This window comes from Idiotropiscis lumnitzeri, chromosome 10 (genome assembly GCF_059441095.1).
Source record: "Idiotropiscis lumnitzeri isolate Australia: NSW breed Sydney's pygmy pipehorse chromosome 10, RoL_Ilum_1.0, whole genome shotgun sequence".
Lineage (NCBI taxonomy): Eukaryota > Metazoa > Chordata > Actinopteri > Syngnathiformes > Syngnathidae > Idiotropiscis > Idiotropiscis lumnitzeri.
This window is the reverse complement of record NC_142400.1, coordinates 9,854,319-9,874,471: the sequence shown is the minus strand read 5'-3', so window position 1 is coordinate 9,874,471 and position 20,153 is coordinate 9,854,319. Positions and strand designations below refer to the sequence as shown.

The following is a 20,153-nucleotide window of genomic DNA, read 5'->3' as shown; positions in this document are numbered from 1 at the left end:
CTACATGGCCGCGTCTGTTAGATAGCTTAAATTTTATTTGAGTTGTAAAATTTTATAGTGACTGAATGTCGAATTACTTTTGTTGTACAACATTGTCGTTGGAAGAGAAACTGATTTTTTTTTTTTTTACTGTATTCAAAAGAAAGCACGTTCGACAGTACTGGAAAAGAGCATAGTGACCACTGTGAGGTATTGATGCCCCGCACCAACAAAAAGTTTACAATTGCAAAACATTTTGACATCATTTCAACCTCATCTATCAACATTAATTTTTCAAATAAATGTCGGACAGATTATTTTATTTGCAAAAGACGTCGTCTCATCATGTAAAAAATGCTAATTACTACTTTCCTATGAGCCATGTCTTAAGAGGTCTCTTATCAAAATAAATAAATAAAAGCTCAAATACACAGCTAAAGTTGTGAATGGGCAGGTTTTTCACCAAATATCTGAAAGAAAAGCGACTCGGGAACCACGAGTAGCTCGAGGATCATTGTATTGTACTTTATAGTTTTCATCGCACTGAAGTGGTTGGTGCGCCAAAATCTGTTTTCATATAAAAACACTGCATCAGATGGATGCTCGCAGCGTTGCGTCTGTCAGCGAGTGTAACCAAGGATTCGTAATCACCCTCATCAGCCTCTGCTACGTTTCAACACGATCACTCTCACCCGTAAGGACACTTGCGGCAGTACGTGTCAGGTTCCCAGCCGTCGGTCTCGGATGGAGATGTCACTTGTAATTGCTCTCACCTGCGAGATAAGCGCCGACACCGCTGTTTTCCTCGCTTGTTTTGTTAAGCTGCGTGGGATTCCAGTCTCGGCTTTGAAAAGAAGGCCCGGCACTTCACAGGGGTGAGGCTCCGTGGTTTGGGGGCTGCTGGGGCCACGGGCGTTACAGTACTCCTGTGGGTGACTGAGAAATGTAAACAAACCACGTCGGGGGAGGACAGCTGCATGGAGAAGAGCGGCAACGGCGCACACACACTAGAGAGATTCTTGTCCTTGTAATCCACAATGACTTTTTTTGGTTGCGGTACTCCCGCTGTTAACGGCTTGCGGGCTGCTGGATAAGCTTCCCCGCTGGGTTTCCGGAACATGCCTTCCAGCGGGATAAGAGCGGCTTCACGGTCAGGACCGCAGCGCTACAGTCCACTTGTCACCGCTCCCAACGGGTACGTTACAAAAGGGAGATCCAGATCCAAATGACCGCCGATGATGAGAGGCGGTTGTGCAGCCGTGACCAATCAGCGAGTAATGTAGCATGAACACTCCACACTTGCATTCGGGAGGGACACTGGGCAAACGGACGCGGTCGGATGTCGAGCAGCTTGGGGTCATGATCACATTCAGTCGTCCAAAAAAAAATTAAAGGCTCAGGTTGCAAGTAATAAACAAACTAGACAACCAGAATGTCTACTAACCGAACAACAATTCCTGTCCATTGTGTAGCTTTACGGGCGGCACGGTGGACGACTGGTTAGCACGATGGCCTCACAGTGCACAGGTCGTGGGTTCGATTCCGGCTCCTGTGTGGAGTTTGCATGTCCCCCCCTTCCCGTGTCGGCGTGGGTTTCCTCCCACGTTCCAAAAACATGCATGGCAGGTTGATTGGACACTCTAAATTAGTGTGAGTGTGCGCGCGGATGCTTGTCTATGTGTGCCCTGCGATTGGCTGACAACCAGTTCAGGGTGTACCCCGCCTACTGCCTGATGACAGCCGGCTCCAGCTAAATGAAGCTTCAAATCTGCTTCATGAACCAGTTGTAGTATTTCTGGACTCCACTAGATGGCACTAGACTGGCCATTTTTTAAACCCTTTATCTCAACCAACAGTGCCATCTAGAGGAGTCAAAAATACAACAACTGCTTCATGAAGCAAATTTGAAGCTTCAATTTCCCATCACGAGCTCCATCACCTCCCGCCACCCTTGTGAGGAGAAGCGGTTCAGATAATGCATGGATGGATGTGTAGCTTTATCCCTGACCTCAACCATGCAGTTTCCAGCTTTGCTTACCCAACAGTCCAATACGGCCCAGCAAGTTCATAGCCACAAATTAGTATTTTGTGCATGTGCTAAATTTACATTGAGGCCACAATCTAAAAAAAAACCAAAACAAATCCCCCATGTCATGTCTGGGACTCCGTACTCTTGAATGAATCCTGCTAACATGTTTTGGACAAAAACCACTTGAGCTGCAGCACCTGTTCGGTCGCTATAGTCTCGCTTGTTGAGTAATCCTCCGACTGTCTGCGACTACCGCCAGTTTAGAGAAGACCGCAAGAATTCTGCACCCAGCAAGAACAGGCTTGATTCCAAGCTGCGAAGTTCCTCACAAGGCTGGAAGTCGACAAGGGGTCATATCGGGGTCAACGCCAAGTGTATTCTTGACGATTGGCGGGCGAAGGACGAAGAGGAGAGTCGGTCATGTTCACAAGACGTGATGGAATGCTTTCATTTTAAACATGGACCGGCTCCAAAAGTCGCCAGACTGTAATTGTTTAGTGTTGCGAGGTGTTCTCCCATGAATAGAAGGCAGCGTTTCTCAACGTTTAAGTGAGGCAGGACAACCACTTTGCATTTAAAAAAAATCAGAAAGTTACAGACGAATGTACTTCGACCACAAAGCTATTTCTCCGTTGTGTGAAAGAGAACAGGTGGATAATTGCACCTTTTGCCATGTAGCTTTTTTTACTGGAACTGTATATCGATGGCATCGATCAACAAAGATATATGTGTAAATAATAAATAATTTCACACGGCACACCTGTCGATCTCTCTCAATCTCTTGTAGCACAGTGGTTAGGATTGACAGATACAGACACACAAGATGAAAAAAATGAAAAGTCGTGCGTAGGTCAATTACTGATGCAACAAAGTCAAGCAGCTCAACCAAATTTCTGATGAATTATTCTCAAAGGAAATTACTGGCAAGGGCGAGGGGGCGAACAGAGAGCACATGAGGATAAAAGTCTTTGAACCGGCAAGCCCATGTACCGAGCGTGAGCCGACATTTTTAACCAGGACGTTTCACCAATTTCGTGTGTGCACTTTAGTGACCTGACACGCAAGCTTTGTGTGCGCCAAACACACTTCCCCAGTGTGAAATTCAGGAACGTAATTCATCCATGGCAAAAAGCGGAGATGAAAAGGCAATGGTGCAGAGGGCAGCTCAGCGTGGCTCCGCCTCTTTCTCCGCTTTTGCAGCAGAGCGCACTGGGAGCTGCTGCTTTTCAAAGCCTCGATTATTACAAACCAAAACGACGCGGCTGTGCTTTGGATCGGCGAGCCACTTTTGCTGGCGTATTCTTATCTTATCTCAGATTCTCAATCCACAAAAAAAAAACGAGCGAGTCTGGTCGTGCGGAATGTCTGGAGGCAGTCCTCTTAAAAGCACAAAGTGAGACACTCTTGAGTATTGATAAAAGCTCTTGAAAGTCCGGAAAAGACGCAGGAGGAGGTGATGTGCGAGAGGGGCTTAAAAGCTATGAGATAATCAGGTAGTACCATGATGGAGGAGTCCTCAAAGCCAAGCACATGACACTGGGGGGAAAAGTTCAGATATTGTGATACACTGGCATTCTTGAAGTGATGAGATCAGCCGAGCCACCATCAACATGCAGAAGTAGGAGCTGCTTATAGCGAACAGAGAAAGCCCTTACTCAGACTACGTTCACGGATGTGCCCAAAAACCTCCACGACAGAGTTAGGCAACATAATTCTACAATTATTCGGACCGGTCACCAAAAGATTACCAATCACCAGCTGACTTTGGATCAGAGGCCGGGTGCACCTCGGACTGGTCACCAGCCAATCACAGGGAATGTTCAGTGTCGACCAGGGGTGGGGAAACTTTTTGATTGGCGGGCCATAATGGGTTCTAAAATTTGACAGAAGGGCCGGACCAGGAGCAGATGGATGGAGTGTTTTGGTAACCTCACCTCATTGGAGAAAAAAAAATACGTTTGATTTAAATGAATATGAATAAACAATATATGTCTTTAAAAAAAAAACAGTATTTAGAAAATAAAACATTCACGAGGTTTATTCATTTAATTTTTTTCAAGTTTGGCGGGCCGGATTAAAACATTTAACGGGCCGCATGTGGCCCCCGGGCCGTAGTTTGCCCACACCTGGTGCAGACAAACAAACACTTTATGGACGATTTAAATTCTTCAGTGAATCTACGGGCCCCACACCCAGCACGGTGCTTCCGAACCCGACTAGGATCATACGACTATCACAGAAAATGAGTCGGCCACTCACCCCGGCGATTTAGTAGAAGGCCTCCTTGCGGTATTGAGGCTCCTCATACAATATGTTGAACCATATCATGTTTTTAATACGTAAAAAAAGATGGCGTGTCAGTCAGGGAAGAGACAGAAGATGACATAAGCAAAAATAAAGATGTAAAAAAAAAAAAAATAAAGACTACTTTTGTCCAAATATTTTCCATTATTTACATTCAGAATTTGTCGCTAAAAGAACTAATGACTGACACGTAGAGTCGACCATCTAATGATTGGACACATCAGTGACCGAAAAGCCTGCCAATAATGTTAAGGTCAGACTGGGCATAAAGTGTAATTAGTAGGTTACAGATACGTTCGGGACACCAATCAGCTGTTTTGAATTTCGACATAGAAACTAACAGCGTTAGTTTCTCAATTAATTATTTTCAGTGAGGGTGACCTCTATGCAAGATGATAAATGCATTGTAACGCATTTAACAAAATATGTGTTAAGTAATGGCTTATATTCCTGCGGTACAGTTATCATTTCATTTTGGAATGTGTTATTATTGTTCTATTACACTTTTTTTTTCGCACTGTCTTTGTGAAGCAAATGGTGTCTGTGAAAGAATCTCAGTGAGGGAGCAGGCATCTTTTACGGAGAACTGCTGTTTATTTGAAATGAGCCTTTAGGTAAACACGTTACACAGCGCACAGGACTAGGTCAGCTTTTGAAGTGGACGGCCCTCAGGAAAGAAATGAATGGGTGGGCGGGGCGGTTCGAAAAGAAGGCCACCTTCAGAGGAAATGAGAACAGAGACTTCATTCAAACGCTGTTTCATCATCCCCATATACATGCACGAACAGAACGCAGAAGTTTCCTGCTATTTGAATATATTATCCTACTTTGTTCCGAACCTTCTTTCCCCAAATCCGAATCCGTTGTATGGGGGCAAAGGTCAACCACTTCCTCTTAATGTAGAGTATTGAGGGTTTGGATGACGGGAAAAGGTTTGTGTCACAAAAGCAAGTTTGCCGCCCCCACCATCCTCCTCAATGTGATGTGCAGAAAGCGGGCCAGCCCCGCACTGTCTGCATGGCCCGTTTCCACGCTTTGAAGCCGCTCGAGTGTTTCAACAGCTAACCACTTTCAGATGGGGCTGTGGCATTTTATGAGCTGAGTAAAAGCGATACCTACACATGTGTAAGCTTGAGGTCCCAAAGAGAGAGAGGGGGGGGGGGGTCTCCGAGCAGAGAAGAGGATAACGACGGTAACTCCTCCAGGGTTTCAAATGTGAGGACCTTTCATCAATCTTACGGCATCGCAAATGAATATAGAGGGCAAGAGGATGGATATTCGCGTTTAAGGTTCAAAATGAGAAAACAATGTGCACCCTGCACTTGTCTTTTTAATTTTTTTATTTTTTGGGGGGGTAAAGTTGACAGGAAGTCGAGAAGTTTGTAGCGTGTGTGGTTTCATTCTTTATGCCTCCAACCTAGCAGGGCGTCAGCTTCAGGAATGTGGACTGAGGATGAAGTTTCTAACCATTTGGGGGACTGTCTGAGTTTTTTTTTTTTTTTTTTTTTTTTAAATCCAAGAATAACAAAGTTAAGTGGTCGTAACCTTCCAAAGGCACAACATTGGATGCACGTTGCGTCACAATGTGAAGAGTTACATGACAAGCTGAAAAATAAAAAAGTAATTGCACACTAAATGCTGCCCTTTTGCCATTGCGATTTATGCTCTCGACAAGCAGCAAAAAACGTCAGATCCGAGATTCATGACTAACAATGTACTGTGCTGTTTTAGTCCCCCCCCCTCCAAGAATCCATTGTGAAATATACTGTATGTCAGGTCGCCGTCTGACCTCTGTGGAGACAATCTCAAGTTTCCACCACGCTCAATCGTAGATTCTTTTTTTTTTTTTTTTTAATCTAATAAAGCGGTCCCAAGTCCTTCTAAAAATAAATAACAAGCCTCCATTTACAAATGTTTAAACAGACAACATGTGGGAATGTTCCAAGCGGCCTTAGTCGTCAGTGAGCTCATCGCATGCACAGACATCACTGAAGATGGCGTGTGGGCAATTAGAAATGCCCATAATAACATCTCCACCAACCATTAGCAAAAAAAAAAAAAATAAATAAAAAAAATAAATAAATAATAATAAAAAAAAAAAAAAGAATATTCCCCTGTCTGATCCAAGGATTGCGAAATGAAGTCCACTTGGAAAAGAGCAGCAACTTTCTAAGGAAGAGGCGGGGGACAGGGGTTTATGTGGAAACATACCTTACACACTAAAATGTAATAACCTTTGAGTCTCCCGGTGTTTTACTTGGCCGGGAGACGCAACAAGATCAAACACAGACTTGGATTCAGACTCTTTTGCCAAAAATGTCAGCATTAAGCACCGGGCTCCAGCTTCAGGTATTTTCTTTCCCCTGGCAGCAAGCAAGAGCAAAGAGACAAACCGGCGTTAACCCTCGACGGGGCTGCCCCAGCATCCCGTCCCCTGCCCTGCCGGCACACAAAGCATGCTGGGAAAATGAGGGCAACCTGCTGCCATCCGCGCGTCCAGTCTGAACAGTCACATAGTATCCATTAAAAGACACCATGTCGACTGAATACGTACCCGAGACACAAAGTCAAGAGCATAAAGGCATGTTTGAGTGAGTTTGGTGTGGAAAAACATTAAAACCCTGACCTGAACCCCATCAAACATATCTACAAGAGAGATTTCCGTCCTCTCAAACATCCTTTCAGATTAAATTTGTGCTTTCAACCACAAAAGCATGACCAAATCCAGAATTCTCAATGGGATAAATTGTGGTGGTCTTCAAGAGTGATTTCCCAACCGCTGTTCCACAGCACATTAGCGCGACGAGAGAGAGATCATCAGGTTTGCAGCGGCAAACCATACAATTACACGTGATTGGTCCAAAAATGATCTTTTATTTACAATAGATTTGTGCTATTCGTCTAACTTTGCCACTAATTTATTGTGGCTGGCAGAACAATTAACTCTTCCAGATCGTAAAAATACTCGGCACGCCGTTGATTTTTAATCTCACCTGCGTGGTGTGACCCCTCAATTTTTGATATGCATTATGGCATTGTTTATCTTTGTGTCTCGTCTGTCTATTGGCAAGCAGTAAATTGCCAACATTAAGTCTCGTTTTAACAAACATACCCATGTGTTGAAAATGTTAGCATAAAAGTGAAATATATCAGTTGAGGTGTATTTTTCAGCTTTCATGCGTTTTCTGAGATATATTAAGTACTATCAATCAAGCCACACATGTAAATGTAATAAAGTCTTCCGTTAAAAGGTTGTAACACTGCCAAAAAGGTGTTATATGCTACTCGCTAGCCAAGTTGTGACGTTTCGCATTATGTGTTAGCAATAGCATTAAGCTAGTGGACTTGAAGGCTAAAAGGCTTTAAAGATATAACTTGGAATTCTCTCGCTTTCATTTGACAGTCAACTGAGACTGTCAATAAGCAGCTTGAAGCCTTTTTTGAGGAATCCATCACAAATTCTGTTTGCCAAAATGCTGCTTGTTGTGAAGCGAGTTGAGTCACGGCCACCACACAGCGCTCGTATCTCGAGTTTGCACTTGCGAGTCAATGCAATAAATCCACCCGACGGCGGCTCTTATCTTGAGAAACTGTTAAGTAGGGTGACTCATATCTCAAGACACCACTGTACTGTTAAGATCATATTTCTTTTTTTTTTCTATTTATTTTATGCTTGTATGCCCTTGTCTGTGGAAAATAAGAGACAATGAAGGACAGAAAACTGATTAGCTGATGTCAGCTACAAGCCAGCAAGCGACTCAGTTTCAAGAAGACACCCCCTAGCCTCAGATGAAGCAAATTTAAGTGTACAAAAAAAATAATAATTTCAGTAAAGCTGTTTTCTGCGTCTGTCCAAATGTGAAAAATTCTGCCAACCAAAGCTGAACTAAGTTGAGAAAGCACGCAGCGTCAACTTGTAGCTATTTCTATTGTGGTTTACTTGTTTTGGCTGTGCATATGCTAACAGTTTTCAGGTCATAAAGTATGTAGTCAAACTGTCAAATGTGCATCTGTTGGAGGACAGAACCATATATACACATACACCAACTACGGTTGTCGTATAATTTCAGTCCCATAAAACAGATACTTAAAGTCTAAACTTTACCAAATTTATCAACAAGAATCGTCTTTATTCTGTCATTTTTTTTTTTTTATTATTATGCTTGACACAACCCCTGCATTGTTGGTCCTGGTGTGTTGATGATTCGGGTTACAATATTTTATTTCTTCGATTTAAAGCTCCTTTCGGTGTCCCAACTTCATAAAGTCTATGATCAAATGCTGACATCTTCCAAGTCTGCACCGCGAAGCGACACAAGGATGCTTTCTGAAGTCCGGAAGCGGCAAACGGCGCAAACACCATGAAAAGAAGCGACAAGACGTGAGCGACTTCAAAGCGTCAATGACGGCACAGAGAAAAGGCGACAACTTCATTTCATGAAGATAACAGCTCTGATAATAATGAAAGTATGCCTCGTGTCTAAAAATACAGTATTCCCTTTGAGCTGCCTGAGAACTTGACGCTGATGGGATACTTTCATGCTTGTTGCAAGGCGCATACATTTTTGGGGGATGAGTACTCAGATGGACAATAACATGCAATGCAGGCATAAATGTATTAAAATTGTCTGTGGGATTTTGGAATTTTTTTTTTCACGGCTGTATTTTTTACGGGCTTTTACAATTTATTGTCTGTCATACTCTTGCAAGGTGGAGCACAGTTGCCGATTTACCTTTCAGCCATTTATTGAACACCGGGATTATATTTAGAGTAAATTTCTCTTTATTGTATGTTTTTGTAAAGTACAATATTATGGAATGCTACTTTTCCTTTTAACAATACGAATCATTCTTGTTTTTTTGGGTTTTTTGGGGGAGGGAAATTGACGGTATTTCCATTCATTTCAATGGGAAAATGATTTTGAGATACAAGTGTTTTGAGTTGTGAGCAGGTTGAACAAGTTAAACTCATATCTCAAGTCATCACCACCATATCACAATTGCACTTTGTTATTTATTTATTTATTTAAGCATGACAAGACAAAGATTGCGCAAGATTTTAGTGATGTGCTAGGTGAGAAGTTTCAGGGTGTGGATAAAACAAAAAATGTTTTTTTTTTTTTTTTGGGGGGGGGGGGGGGGGGGGGTTCAGTCAAACTCTACACGTACTGGACTGAAACAGTGTGACCTTGTGCTTATTCAACCAAACAAGTCAGACGAACATGCTAAGGATTATTTGGCCTTGGCGGAGGTCATCACCCTCCTGAGGGCTATTCTAAGTGTCAGAACATGATGTTTCTCTCCTCCAGAGTGTTACAATGGAGCTGTGTTGAAAGTCTTCCAAAATACCCTCACGGACATGTAATGCTCCAGCACTGGCTCTTGCCATGGGCGAGACTCGCCCTCTGACTCAGAGGCGTCGCGGTGACGCTTATGTGAACGCCAGCGACATGAAAGAGCGGCTAAATAAGCAACTCGTGCTGGAAGCCGCCCTGTTGATGATGTTTACACTGACGGCGAGGTTTGTATTCGGCGTAGAAGAAGATAAACAGACGCACAAGTGTGGAGTGATGCGCATAGTGGTTGACTATTGAATGACGGGAAGGGAAGGTGAGGAGAAAAGGTACGTTTGTCCCAAGAGGTTCAGTAAATTTCAGCTCACCACGGTTTGGTTTGCGATGATAAACGCTGGTTTGGATGAGGCGGTATGACAATAGGTGATTTTGTGTGACTAGCAGATGAATTCACCTTTGCCAAATCTGTCTTTTAATGAAAAGTTATGACAGGTGATACTTTTCCACTCAAGTCCAGAAAATCATGCCAAGAATCAAACTGAGAAACCTTTCGATTGCAAGGCATTTGTGCTGACCGCCAGAGATTCCTTGATAATGTCTGTAAAAATGCTCAGATACTAACGCACCGATACTGCCGCACATAACTTCTCTGAGGGCTAAATAGCAGCCTTGTGGAAGTACTTTGGGGTCAACATGGATGACAACACTTTGTTTGCGAACTTCAAATTAGATTTTGCAATAGTGACGATGAACTTCACTGAGGTGGCTCGAGAAGTCGCTGTCCCGTGAAACGAAGCGGCAGGCCGTTCGGCAAGCACCAAGTTTCATGATCCTTTTCACCGGATCATAAAATCATTATTACATAAAAAAGAAAATTTTAATCATGTTCTGTATTGGCAAAAGTGAACATATATGATTTAAGATGAACCTTGGTGAGGGCAGATATCAAAAATTTAATCGTTGTTAAATTGAGGTAATTTTAAGTAATTTTTTAAAACCACATTTTCTATTGGTTATATCACACAAAAACATTGCCCAAAAAGGCATTTTTTTCAGATACACACAAAAAAAAACATTTTCTCCATAGCGCATCACCCGATTTTCAAAACCTTGAGTGTGTTGTACGCATGTTGAAGTTTCCATTCTAACCAAACGCAGCATTTTGAGAGTCATTTTTTTGTAAATCTTGTCGCATTGTTTGTTCAAGCTTATCCTAATTAGAGGAACAACGATTAATCGACAAATAATCAATGATCAAAATTATCAATGTTTATTTTTGAAAATCGATTAATTGTTTAGAAACCTGGTTAAACTTACAAGTGCCCTCATCCTCTGAATTTTAGCCTCTCAACAATAAATTCTCTCACGTTTCTGTGGTCCTCCATTAAAGTTGTGGGGGTTTTTTTTTTCCAAAAGAAGCCATTTGCAACTTTTTTGGCAACATTCTGACAGATGTTAGAAACAAAACCAGTAACTGAATCACAATTAATTCACATTTGTGCATTTTCCGCACTTCCAATATTAAATGATGCCCAACATTTTAATAAATGGATGGAAATTAAAACATATTTTTTAAATCTGATTTGTCATCAAAATATCCATTTAAAAACAAAAAACTTAATCAGATCAGATTTCTACCACAAGTTTCACAATTCACAGAAGCAATTAAGGAGGATTTCATCCCATTTTTTTCAGCTTCACCGCCCAAGCCTCGTTTGAGCAAATAAACATTCTTATTATCCACCAATCAATGAGCTGCAAGTGTGTCAAGCTCCTCCCCCTCTGCGGTTTTTACCACAATAGAAGCGTGTCAAAAAGTGGTTTATTTTAGCACCATTGAGACTTTGTGACAACGGGAAAACTTACACGTAGATCACAGCTCAACTAAACTGAACCGAACCGGTGGTAAAGAGAGCGTCTTCCTCGCAAAGTCAGACAGATGTTGCCCCTCAAATATCTCCCCAAAGAAGAAAAAAAAACACCCTTAAATCCCTACTCCTCCTCTTTTCCTCTTCCACGGCAACCTTCCCACCACAGCCCCTCTCACCGCTCCAGGATTTTTCAGTACAAACCAGGAACAGATGTCTGCTGGGGCTGTGCTGAAAGACCCCGCTGTTCTGGATGCCAGCCACATGCTTTTCATTCAGAGATGAAGGCTCACAGCTCGCCTTCTTGTGAAGCCATTTTGGGGGGGGGGGGCAGAGAAGTGGTGGAAAAAAAACAGACCCTCCAAATGCCTTCAAGACTGTTTAAAAAGAGCTACATAAACCAGCGCACCTTTATGTCGCCTCGCTGCCATTTTTGCATCTCAGGTGTTTGGTTTTTTTTTGTGTGTGTTTAGTCGCTCCAAATCATGAGCAAGACGGAGTACAAAGTCATCATGACATGTTGCTGATGAGAAAATGTCTTACATCAAGATGGGCAGGAGCAACAACTCTCTAATGATATTGCATGGATTGGAACTTCAGAGTTTGGAGCTGAGATTTTTGAAGGCAACAGCAACACGGATGGGAAACGTTTAATCAGCTCAATTAAAGCAACGTTATGTTTTATTTGTGTGGAACATTATCTGGGCGTTTTGCTTTTTCTTTGGATTTTTGTGGCTTTCTCTATCTAAATTTGAATCAATTCCTCAATTGTAGGGAATGAGGCTTTAAAATCATGAAAAATGATAAAACGCAGAGGGCTAAATGCGCTAAAGCCACACCCGCTGAACTGTCAACTTGAAAAATGGATGATCTTTCATCTATGAAATTTCTCACGCCTCCACATTGTTACATGCTTGAGCATTCGCCCGACCACATCACTGGGAAGCCTGTTTAGCCATGCACCCACACCCCAAAAAAAACAAAAAAAAAAACATCAGGAATGACTTAATATTGGCAGCGCTTATTTTTACACTTCAATGGCAGTTCGAGATGACAAAATGATACCTAAATCATTGCATGTACATTGAGTAAATGTTTAATGGCAACAGTAATTAATAAATTATTTACAATGGAAAAATGTTGCTAAGAAATATAAACACAGCAGCATTTCAGATCAGGTTTCCACCATAAAGAATAAAAAACTGGCTTCGAAAAAAACATATTCCTTATTGCAGCTTTAAATCTTACTTTTGCCACTGACATTTATGTCCTTTTATGCAATATGATCTCAACTAAACCACTTTTTACTCCAAGTGTATTCATATTAATCTTTTTGAAGTGGAATACTGACGTTTTTTCTTTTTTTTTTTTGGTCATGGAATGTCAAGTGTTGACACAGTGGCTCCCCACAAGCAAGTCTGTGGCAAGACTTGAGACAAAAGGCGGTGCTGAAAGGCCAAATTAGCCTGTCATTATCGGGGCATCCTAGCGAGCCTGTTTGAAGCACTTTGCGTGTGCGCGACACCGTTTGGACCCTGTTGATGTTTCCAGAGGTGAAACGTACAGTGAACCCTCACAGGGCGCTCGTGAACTCATGGACACACTTCTCCAGACTTGGTTCGGAATTTTTAAGTAAGCATCCAATACGGGCAGACTTGCTGTTTTTTCTTTTGTTTTTTTTGGGGGGGGAGGCTGAAATATATGCATTCGCCTCAGTCGAAGTGAAGGTGTTTCAGGCATGACCATGCTGCCGTCCACTTCTGCACTCCAAGTGGGATTACAAGCCGAAGGCGAGCAGCCAGCCGCCGACTGGAGTCATGCTTTGCCGAAGAATCAATATTTAAACAAGTTTGATCTGCTGTTATTTCTTCCTAAAGCAAAGCCTCGGCAGATTGCCGGGTCAAAATTAAAGCTTTATCAAGAAGCTTTTCTAGGTTTACACAGACTCGTGTTGGGCACAGGCCATGTTTGCGCTTCTTTTCCCGGCAGTACATAACCCCCCCCCCCCCCCGCCAGACCTCTTCCCCATGAAGGGCCAGGAGGGATTGAGGGGTGAAGGTTTGGAGGTTCCACTGATATCAGAGCCCTTTTATAACTCTCAGCACTGCACTTTGAAGTCGCAGCCAGACTGCTCAGGAATCCTACTCCCCCATTTGACAATGAAGGGGGGGGGGGGGGGGGGGGGGTGCAGCTAAACAGCATGTTTGGCCAATCTGCTCCCCACTATGAAGTCACAAGCCATGCTATCTGTCCCGGACGCTCATTAAGCAGGCCACGGCTAAGACAAAACCACCAAGTGAGGGGCCAGATGTTGAGACGTATGCTCAAGATGAAACCTTTCTTCTTCTTCAATTGTTTCATCACAAATTTTCAATTTTGCATCCTGTACTTTTCTTTGACTATTTACCTCACGTGTGATGCTGACTCAAGATAATCACATAGAAATCTATCGATAAGATGGCCAGCGCGAGATCTATCCAATAAAACACCAAAAGACCCCGTTTTTTAAACAGCACACACTTACAGTTGCATGTCAGAGAGAACATTTAATTCCAAATATGCCTCACGAGACTTTTCTTTGGCATTTTGCTGCGCAAAGAATAAAAGCCAGACTTCACATTTGGAGCAGTTAGTCACGTCCCATAACTTTTGTCGAGTCACCACGCATGCTGCTTGGAGAAATAAGATGGCGACGGCGGCGAGCCAGGAGGAAAGAGCATGTAAAAAACATGGAATTTCTCAAGTTTGGATCATTTCATAGTGAAAAAAACAAAAATAGCGGAAAAGTGAAAAGCAGAACTAACTACTGTACCGCAACACCCCATCTACGATCGCCAACACGATGTAGCCATGTTAGCTAATTTAATATAGCCGACCACCGCGTCTTAAAAGCGTATTGTAAGGCACTCACAGGTTGTCAAGGATTTACACAACTACCGGCGCACTCTCAATTGCTTTTTTTGAACGATCACAAACAAAATAAAGAAGTAATAATAAGCACATTCAAACACAAGACTGCTATGGCCAAAAGTGACGCTAAAGCACTCATCACTAGCATGTAGCATGCAATGTAGCTAACGCTAATTAGTTGATTTTTTTTTTTTCATTTCTTCAGACAAACGGAGGTTCTTTTTTTTTTTTTTACCTCTGGTGAAAGGTTTAAAGGGTATGTAAAAAAGAACCTCTGTTTGTCTGAAGAAATGAATAAAAAAATCAAATAATTCAAAAACAACACAAGATTAATTTAGTGACTCAATGTAGCAAACGTTTAGCCAGCTGCTGCTAAACCTGACCTCACAACAAAAAAAAAAAAAAAAACAAAAGCTAAATTTGACAAACACTTTGAATAGGACTTCTGCTTAGTTTTGCCTTGAATTGACACAAAAGCCACAGACATCTAATCAAATTATTACATTCCAAAACATGACACCGTCTGATCCTAAACGTTCAAATTGAAACTATGTGGCATCGAATTTGCGGCGCTACAGTAGAGAAATTCTCACTGAGCTGCGCTGGGATGTTAAAACTCCCCCAAGGACTTTCTTTACATCAATAAACTCCAACCGTAGCCTCATTTTAAACATTAATATAACGTATGAGCAGGCAGAGCCATTTCTCCTCCGCAATATCTTATAAATACTCATTTTCAGTCCGAATTTCACAGACAACACAACCATGTGAGAGACTTTTTGATATATATCTCCCCGCGAAAAAAAACCCAAAAAAAAACATGACTTTTTGCCAGCTTCAGGCGACAGCTGACACGCATAAAAGACGGAAAAGAGGCTGAATATGCAGACGTGGTTGCAAGGACGGAATGAAAATGCATGGAAAAAAGATTATACTTACTTTACCACTGACAGTATAGCAAATGTGGTCACGTATATATGATGGCATACTCAGCCATGTCTCCTCATTTGCTTCTACGAAAGACTTTTGCGAAATATGGATAGCTATTTCGTTCTGGGAGTAATGCAAGTGACTCATGATGGCAAATAAATCAGTGCCGTGAGCGTGTTAGAGGCGCGGTGCGGGTGGGAAGCACCTACTAATTAAAGCCTTGTACCTTTGCTGGTTTCCCTCCAGGGCGAAGGTGAACTCCAGAGCCCCTTTCATTTGCAACCAGTGGGCGGATAATAACGTGATTTAATCTACTCGAACTCTTGCACGATGACAACCACACACCTCACCTACTGTACTCGCCCTACGTGTAACTCGTCACACAAATTGCGACCACCTCAAAAGGAATTGTCGTGTGGTCGTGTGATGCTACTGATTGGTAGGAACTCTACAAAATGGGAGGCATTGAAGAAAGGAGGCCAAAGTTATGACGCCAAACGCAAAGTTTACACACCTCACTTGGAAGAAGACGCTACCTTTCCGTCCACTGTGTACAGTATGTGTGGCTTTCTTAACCTATCCGGTGACGGTGGCGGGTGGGGGGTTGGGGTGCTATAATCACAACACTGTTGTGTCAGGAGCCAGACGTGTCAGAAAGAACAACAAGACACTTTGCGTGGGTCTTCGCGCTTGCTCGTCAACACACTTTGCTTCCTCCTTAAAAGTCAAGAAGTGCTCATCTCCTCTTACAGGGTGCGTGTGTGGGGGTGAGAGGGTGTCACAGCTCAGAGGAGACAACTTTGAAGTGGCTCACGCTCATCCCATCAGCAAACACACACATATGCAGCTGGCATTCCTTAAAAGCAGGGTATCCAAAACTTTTAAAGTTTTACACCCCAAATTTGTTTGCTTTCAAAAGACTAACTTACTCATATAAATACACGACATTACGTTGACAGATGGATAGGGATGTCATTGTATCATGATTTCTACTAGATTTATTTTTTTTCTTAGCTAGATAGACATACAGACAGTCAGACAGACAAAATGTGTTTGGGGGAATTTAAAAAATACAGTAAATGTCAAAGCAGATTTACCTGTGGGTGTGTCTTGTTAAAAAAATTGGTATACTATTAATAAAGTGGCTAATGTAAAGTTCATGTTAGGATGGACGGTATTTATTTCTGCACAAATCATGTATGAGACTGATACGTGCCCCCTTTAGTGGTGGATAGAAATGCAAATGCCTTACAGTATATGTCCAAAAGGACTTACCATTTTTGGGGGTAATCATTAGTTAACAATAACCTCCATGTTACATACAAGTTAAATATCCACTCTACCTGGTTGTTCTTTGTCTTGTGATCCATCCCTCCATAGCGCTCAGATTCGTCCAAGCCCCTCCGGAGGAAAGCGTTCACAACAAAACTGTCCCCTAACACATCAAAAGAAAATATTCAGTATGAACAAGATGATCTCTGCAAAATATAGTCGTCTGCATGCACTTCTCCATTAGACTAACCTTCGGGGTTCTCCCTGCGCTTGCACGCTTTGGATCATGCAAAACAGACATCGTTTTTAGTAAAAACTTAAAAACTTCATGTTGAAATGGTGTGACATAAAAGCACGTCTTACCGTGTTTGGATTGTAGTTTTCCCATTCTTGAATCCCGCATCTGTGGATCAATGAAATGGTACCGAGTAAATCCGAAGTGCCTCAGCTCAGCGTGGTCACATTGTGCTGCGGCCGAATTCCAACTTTATCCAAAGTCCGACAATTAAATGTCTCGTTCATGGAGGAAGTACCGAGCGCCCACTAAAATCACGGCGAAATCGTCAAACGTGATGATGGGAGACCTTTTAGCGGTACGTCCCTCCTCTCGTTTCACTTGAGTACGACTGGAAGTGCTGCATCAGGCAAGTGAAACAAGTCCACTAGACGTGCACGGTACGTGTCAAGTTTGCCGTCACAATAGCCAACAGAATCCGGTTAGGTACTTCAAATAAAAATCAGTAGGCGGTGGACGCTCCTAATTTTAATGGGAACTTCAGTTGGGCAAAATAATACAGATGGATTTAGAACACAACTTGTTTAATAAGAGCATGAATTCGCGTAAATGCATTTCCAGACATTTAGGATGAACAAGTGTAATTTTTACACAGGGGATGCATGGGAAAAAGAAATAAGATAAAATCCACCCATCCTTTAATTCTCAAACACTGTTAATTTCACTTGGTCCGAAAATTATTAAATTAATTAGTTAATAATTAAATTATGTATCTACCATTGAAAACGTTATCTTTGTTCATCTATCTTGGTCAGTGAGGAATAGTGACAAGCAGAACAATTAAATGCTTCTCCATTTGCTTGCAGAAGCAATTGCAATTAGCGAAACTATGCTGAGGAATTCCCTATGATGGTAGAAAAAAAATCGTTCACCGGGATAGCAATTTAACTTATTACCAATGAACATTTCAAATAATTTAGCTAAATTAAAACATTTTTGGTACAAGTAGGTTGTTGGCTTTAGTGAAGCATATTTTGAAAAACATTTATTCAACTTCCGGTATATTTTAATTTGATCATCCAGCTCACTACTCACACGCAAAAGGCTGTTAGCAGAGATTATAAATCATCAAAGGGTGCCACAAAAACGTGACAAAGATACATAATTTCCCCCAAAAAAATTTTCCATTAATGAAAAAAGAAAATACACACGAGACAATGTGGTTGCACATGCGCACACACCCCTTATAACTGGGGAGGTGTGTTCACAATTATCCAATCAGATTAAAACTCATGTTAAATGAGAATCAGCACACACTTGCCACTTTTTTAAAGTGCCTCTGATTAAGCATAAAGTTCAGATGTTCTAGTGGGCTTTTCCTGACATTTTCTGGTCACATCTTGCTGCCCAGGTCATGGTCCACAGCATCGGAGGCATCTCATTATTCAAAGGTATCAGTGAGGACGGTACAAAAGAATTTCCAAGGGATTGAAGCGTAGAAAATATTATCACAATAATAAACTGGAAATGCTTCCAAAATTGATGAAAAGACGAGAAAACTGGTCTGGTAGACTGACAAGTAACATTAAACTCAGTACAGGAATTTATGGCAAGTACTGGCTGTTTAGTACTCTTGACAGCAATCTCCCATATTTCCTACATGTCTGTGTGTGTCTGTGGCAAGATGTACGCTGATACTTTCCAAGAAAAACATCCAAACTCGTGACGCATGTTGATGGCAGCGTATGCTTTATGGCTGTTTTTCCTTCAGCTGAAACCTGAGATTTAGTCAAGATAGAAGGAATTTTTTACAGTTTCAAATAGCACAAAATATTCAGAATTTTCCGAAAAGGAAATGAGAGTTAATCAAACCTTTTTAAATGGTGGCATCTCCCATTTCACATAAGAATGTGATTGGTTAATTCTAAACACAGACTTGTGTCCTAGGTTACATAAATAGGTTTAAAACAATATATATTTTTTTAATTTCTCAAAAGATGGCATTTTAATAGGGGGGTGTCTTTTTATAGTCGGTCCACTGAATATCCCTATTCACGCTTTGTATTCATTAATGTATTTTTCTCGTGGTTATGCACTCAACTAAATGGCCATTTAAAATGTAGTACTTGCGCAACAAAACTGGCCTAAGATCAGATCAGAAAACAGCGATTGATTTTGGTTCACTAAAACAATTTTAGAGTTTAAGGACCATTCAGCACATGTGCTAAAGATAAACTGCTGTTTGTAGAGGAGAACCTGGAAGAACTCGCTGTACTTTGAACGTTATTCACTTCAAAAACTGCTCCACACTTTTATGGTTTGTTTCTGTTGGCGGGTGTTAAAATAGAGTCTGGCTGCGGAACACACGCGCCCTAATGTTATGAGTATGTAAGGGCCATCGCTTTTTTTTTTTTTTCCAACTCTGAACTCATTAATGTGTATTTTGTACACACCACACTCCTGCAGAGTATATTCCAAAGGAGTGGACATGGGTTGCAGGTGGTCCTTCGTGAACAACATTTTTTGAGATTATAAACACATGTAAACTAATTTGTCCTGCCATGTGAGAATACATTGGTGTCATGCGGCACAAGTTGACACCTTCAGTTCCCGCACTAATTGTTTTTTTTTTTAAGATTTGATTTATATTTACGGCATGCGAGTGTTTATCTATTTACAGTTGTTCTGATTTAACGATGCATTTGGGTATTTTAGTGATAGACTATAGTACTTTCTGACATACGTACACAGTTAATAAACTACGAAGTGCTAAGTGGGGGGGTTCTCAAACATTTTGGGTACAGCGACTCTTTAGAGCATGGGTGTCAAACTCATTATTCAGAGTTATGGCTTCCCTCAGGGGGGCATTATGATTGTGAACCCATATGAATGCACCTTACATTATCACATGCACACAACAAATTGATGGAAAGTCAGTTTGGAAATCAGAAGCCAGTATGGAATTGTTCAACAATTTTTCAGTTTATTCTTAAAGGGGAGGATTGGTAACAAAGAAATAGCAATATCTCATATCTCAATGTTGTTATATTGAAGAAAATGTGCTAGAAACAAAAAAATCGATGCACATGGTTTGCCGTTCGCGGGCCACATAAAATCAGACCGCGTGCCAGATCTGGCCCCCCATCCTTGAGTTTGACACCCGTGCTTTAGAGGGTAGCAGAGTTAACCCGTAGTGAAGAGGTCGATCACGTAGGTCGCGCGGGACCGTTGGACCATCAAATGATTCCTTTTGATACATATTACACCTAAATATTCAGTTAAATAGAAATTAAACAAAATTGAATTAAAAATAAATTAAATATTTAGCCATC

General features: G+C 41.6%; 1 protein-coding gene across 1 annotated transcript in view; it reads right to left on the bottom strand.

The window, feature by feature from the left end:
- Positions 1-17,273, bottom strand: part of nkd2b (NKD inhibitor of WNT signaling pathway 2b) — a 30,734-nt gene extending 13,461 nt beyond the window's left edge. Inside the window, exons 1-3 of the mRNA XM_088306803.1 lie at positions 16,950-17,273; positions 16,837-16,863; positions 16,658-16,749 (exon numbers count right to left, since the gene is read on the bottom strand). Of these exons, the coding sequence (XP_088162929.1) occupies positions 16,658-16,749; positions 16,837-16,863; positions 16,950-16,989 (159 nt within the window). The 5' untranslated portion in view covers positions 16,990-17,273. The remainder of the gene's footprint in view (positions 1-16,657; positions 16,750-16,836; positions 16,864-16,949) is intronic.
- Between the last annotated feature and the right edge of the window lie 2,880 nt (positions 17,274-20,153).